Here is a 4,506-nt window from a genome sequence, read left to right as displayed (position 1 = left end):
AGGATTAAAGGTGTGTGCTACCACTGCCTGGCCTCTAGTGCAGAGCTAAGACTGTGATCTTCAGGCAAGCCTTATTTGTTAAAATGCAAACAAAATATCATTACACTGCAGTTTGCTTTTTGATGTCCTCACTTTTGGCTGGAGAACAGCCTGTATGATGGTGGGTCTTTGGAGCAGCACCGTGGCCAGAGGGAGGACCTAGGCAAGAACATGAGAGGTGTGCTTTGAGGCACAGATAATGCTGGGTGTGAATTATTTTGGAGGGGAGACCACAGAGGTAGGAAACCTATGCCATTGAAAGATTCAAGGGAGCCCATACTACAGCAACTGACACGGTCAATTTTCTTTAGAAACAGTGACCCGTAGGCAAATGGACAGAGAATTCAGGGACTGACAAGAACCAAACTTGAGACTCCATCAGAAATTGGCTCCAGACTGATCTGTCACATCCGGGACCCTGACACAGAAGCATGGGACTCCAGAATTTGAGATCTCTGCAGCTGCTCTGCCTCTTAGAGGCCATCTCTTTATTGCCTTGTATGTCCTGTGGGGGCTGCATACTATAAGGCCCCAACACTTGGGAGGCTGGACCTACATACTGGTGGAAGGTGGGCTGAGTCTCCTCAGGGGACAGGCTTTCTGTGTGATGATCTTAAGAAGGTGATGTGGAAAGCCAGGCATGATGGGTCATGCTTTTAGTCCCAGCACTCGGGAGGCAGAGGTAGGTGGATCTCTCTGAGCTCAAGGCCAACCTGGTCTATAAGGTGAGTTCCAGGACATCCAGGACTATACAGAGAAACCCTATATTGAAAAAGCCAAAAAGCAAGCAAGCAAACAACAAAACAAAACAAAAACCTCAAATAAAAATTCCTACAACAAAAAGAAGGTGGTGGGGAGGCAGATAACTGGAAGAATGTTCTCTCTTTAGGGACTGGAGCCCTTTTGTGCTATGAGGCAACAGCTTCGGCCTTCAGAGCTGTGACCCTGCATAACTGGAAGTGGTTTCTCTTGAGGAGCATGGTGTGTAACCTGAAAGAGGGTTGCGAGGAGACGATAGTGTACATTGAGACAGGTGATACACCTCCTTCTGCTCACCCTTCTGCTCACCCTTCTTCCTAGCTATACTTCCGGCAGCCAGGACTGGGATCACACATGAGCGTGCGTGCGCGCGCACACACATACACACACTCACACGCATGCACACACACGTGCATACATACACATGAGCACACACACACGTGCATACACACACATGAGCACACACACACTCACACGCATGCACACACACGTGCATACACACACATGAGCACATGTGCACGCACACCTGTATATAAATTGATAGTAAAAGCATAGTGCTGATTATTTATTACCACATGCACAAAATGAAAAGGTATGCTTGTGAAACACTTCCCGTTTCCTTGAGGGCACACAAAGTCAAAAGAAACATGAGTCACTGTAGAGTGATGGCTTTTGGGAGGGTTAAGGAGTGAAAGTGAGGAAAGGCCACTGGCCAGAATGGGGTAGGTCTCAGATATCTCTAGTGTAGAATGGAAGTGGACAGGTCCCTGGGGGAGAGGGAAGGATGAAGACATAGGAGCCAGGGCAGCAGAGGGGCTCCCGTAAGAAGGATTAGGAGACACAGATAAAGACTTCTCTGCCCCATGCAGGTGCAGTGAATGGGCACAGGAAATAGAGGGGTTAGGACGGGAGGCAGCCTGGGAGGGGCCAGTGACACTGATTCTACCTCTCTGACCCCCTGCTCCTCAGGGAACAGCAGGGGAATTGTGAGCTTTAAAGGCTGCACCTCAGCCTTATCTTATCCCCCACAAATCTCCTACCTCGTGTCTCCACCCGGAGTGTCAATCGCCTCCTACAGCAGGGTCTGCAGGACCTATCTCTGCAACAATATAACCAACTTGGAGCCCTTTGTGAGGCTGAAGGCCAGTGAGCCTAAGTACACAGCGCCTTCTGCCAAATACTGTCCAACCTGTGTGGGCAGGCATGACCAGGAGTGTCTTCCAAACTTTGTCACCACAGAGACCTGCCCCTTCTCTGCCTCTTCATGTTACAGTTCCACCTTAAAGTTCCAGGCAGGTGAGAGAACAGCTTTTACCAGGTTACTGTCATGTGTACTGTACACCTGAGAGAGTGGCGGGATCCCGAGATGGGACTGCGGGTACAGGAGACTAGACATGAACTCTAAGTAAGAAGAGTACAATTCCTGGTGTCCACATCTCGGGTGGGAGAGCAGGTGTCCTGATTGGTGAGGGCCTCTGGGAAGGGAGCAGGATCCTTGAGTCTCAGAAGTATCCTTGATTCTTTTCTTTCTTCCTTGTAGGAAATCTCAATACTACCTTCCTCATAATGGGCTGTACTCGTGAATCAAACAAGCTTTTAGAAAATTTTCAGCATATTGGAAGCATTAGAGTGTCTGAGGTCGTCAACATCCTAGACAAGTCCGAGACTGTTGGTGCAGGACACTGTAGTCAAGGTTCTCCGTGGAGCATCCTCTTATGCTGTCTGCTCATCTTCAGAGACTGACCACCCAGCGAGACTGGACACATACCAGACCCCCTTGCCTATGGAATAAAACATGGAATTATCCTTACGCTTTGTCTTGAGGTCTGTGAGAGTGTAGAGGGGTAGAGAGCAGAGAAGGGCCCAGCATGTGCAGGGAGGGGACACAAGAGCAGGAGAGTCTGAGAGTGTGCTTCCTAGAACTATGGCTGCTTTCTACTCGGGAGTCAATCCTTAGGAGATGAGAACTGGTGTGGAGGAATGCAGTTAAGAGCCTGCGAAGGAGGAAGGTGTGCATTGTAGATGGAGCGGCGGGCCCGCTCGGAAGGGCTCCCGGCCACTGGCTAGTTTTACCCAAAATAATTACATGGAAACTCTTACATCTTGATTAACCCATTTCTATTAATCTGTATAGCACCACGAGGTGGTGGCTTACCAGAAAGATTCTTAACCTGCATCCATCTTGGAGAGGAGAGCTATATCCTCTTCCTGAATCTGCTTCTTTCTCACAGCATTCTGTTCTGTCTACTCCGCCTACCTAATTTTCTGTCCTATCAAAGGCCAAGGCAGTTTCTTTATTAACCAATGAAAGTAACACATAGACAAATGACCCTCCTCCATCAGTGCAACACCATCCACAAAACTCCTCCCCATGGAACCCAGGTCTGGAAAGATGCTTCTGTAGGCAGGAAGGCTGCTGCCACCCAGGCCATCCACCGCCTCCCTTCTCTGGATGGAAAATCACAACTCTGGCCAGCTCTCTCCTTCCCTTTCCCCTCCCTCTCTCCCTCCCTCCTTCATTTCCCTTTCTCTTCATTTCCTTTCTTTCCTCTCCATCCCACCCCATCCTTCTTCTACCCTGGAGCTGGCATTTAATCCAGGGTTTGACCATGCAAGACCAGACCCCTCCAAGCTCCCAGAGTTCTTTAGTGGAGTCTCACAGCACTTTATGTACTTTGTGTTACTTACTGCACAGAATTAAAAAAGTAAGGCAGATGTCGGGTCCTGGAACTCCTTTTGTAGACCAGGCTGGACTTGAACTCACAGAGATCTGCCTGTCTCTGCCTCCCAAGTGCTGGGATTAAAGGCGTGAGACACCATGCTTGAATTTTTCTTCCATTTTTCAATCTTCAAACCAGATAATTTATCATTAATAGTTTTGGCAGTTGTGAACCATGTGAGGATAGGTACAGGGCAAAGCCAGCAGAGGACTCCTAACAAGGATGCCATCACCCTGGGAATGTGAGCTTATGACCATCACTGGCAAGCAGAGCATAAATAATACTGGTGGGTAGGCATGGGCAACAAGGATAGAGTGAGAACATTGAGCACAGGGACACAGGATGCATGGGACCACAGAGGCACATAGACATGGGGAGAGCATCAGGTAACATAGGATATGCTTAGGTTATTCTTAGCTGTGAGAAACAGGGCTGGAATTCTAGGCCATTCTGGAGACCAGGGTGGAGGCTTCCTCCTTCACTGCTCAGGCCCTGGGCTGGTAGGCAAGACACACCGAGGCGGGACTGAGTAGCAGTCCTTAGAGCCAACTAGGGGAACTTGTGACAGCATTTTCAGATCCTAAGGCTGAATTGTGCCTCCAGGGTTCTTGTCATAGATGTTACTAAGTTACTAAGGTACTGTAGCTTCAGGAATTATCATTTAACCAAGCTGGCCTGGCCACAGTTGACCATTTCCCCATTTTATTCTTATTAGGTAGTTGAAAAGATGGGGCATAATTCTTGTTTTTGTAAATGTTCATCCCTCCCCCTGCTCTGCACTGGTGGACAGGGCAGTATCTTCATTGGGGGGGCTCTTGGGACAGTCTTGGGTATAGGACATTTCAGAGGGAGAGGATACTGTGACCGAGGGCCCCCAAGCTCACTATTATATGCCTGACTGCTTAACATTCTTCCTTCAAGAGTTGGGACCCTAAGGTTATATAGGAGATAAACATTAAATCACTTCCTACTCTCCCTGGCTGAAATA

At 48.6% G+C, this 4,506-nt stretch overlaps 1 protein-coding gene across 1 annotated transcript; it reads left to right on the top strand.

Annotated features, from left to right (window-relative positions):
* Positions 1–470: 470 nt before the first annotated feature.
* Lypd4 (LY6/PLAUR domain containing 4) lies at positions 471–2,541 on the top strand. Its single transcript, XM_041654899.1, has 4 exons — positions 471–546; positions 938–1,072; positions 1,768–2,094; positions 2,339–2,541. The coding sequence occupies exons 1-4, from the start codon at positions 471–473 to the stop codon at positions 2,539–2,541; spliced, it is 741 nt and encodes a 246-aa protein (XP_041510833.1).
* The last annotated feature ends 1,965 nt before the right edge of the window (positions 2,542–4,506 follow it).

The sequence above is a fragment of the Microtus oregoni genome, unplaced genomic scaffold (assembly GCF_018167655.1).
Source record: "Microtus oregoni isolate MIOR12 unplaced genomic scaffold, Mior012 000006F_ref0000085, whole genome shotgun sequence".
NCBI lineage: Eukaryota > Metazoa > Chordata > Mammalia > Rodentia > Cricetidae > Microtus > Microtus oregoni.
Note: the sequence above shows the minus strand (reverse complement) of the source record. Positions and strands in the feature narration are given on the sequence as shown.

Coding starts and splice junctions, on each gene's coding strand:
- Lypd4 (XM_041654899.1), top strand. CDS start 471: ATGGGACTCCAGAATTTGAGATCTCTGCAGCTGCTCTGCCTCTTAGAG. Junction 1,073..1,767: donor GATAGTGTACATTGAGACAG/GTGATACACCTC, acceptor CCTGCTCCTCAG/GGAACAGCAGGGGAATTGTG. Junction 2,095..2,338: donor CACCTTAAAGTTCCAGGCAG/GTGAGAGAACAG, acceptor TCTTCCTTGTAG/GAAATCTCAATACTACCTTC.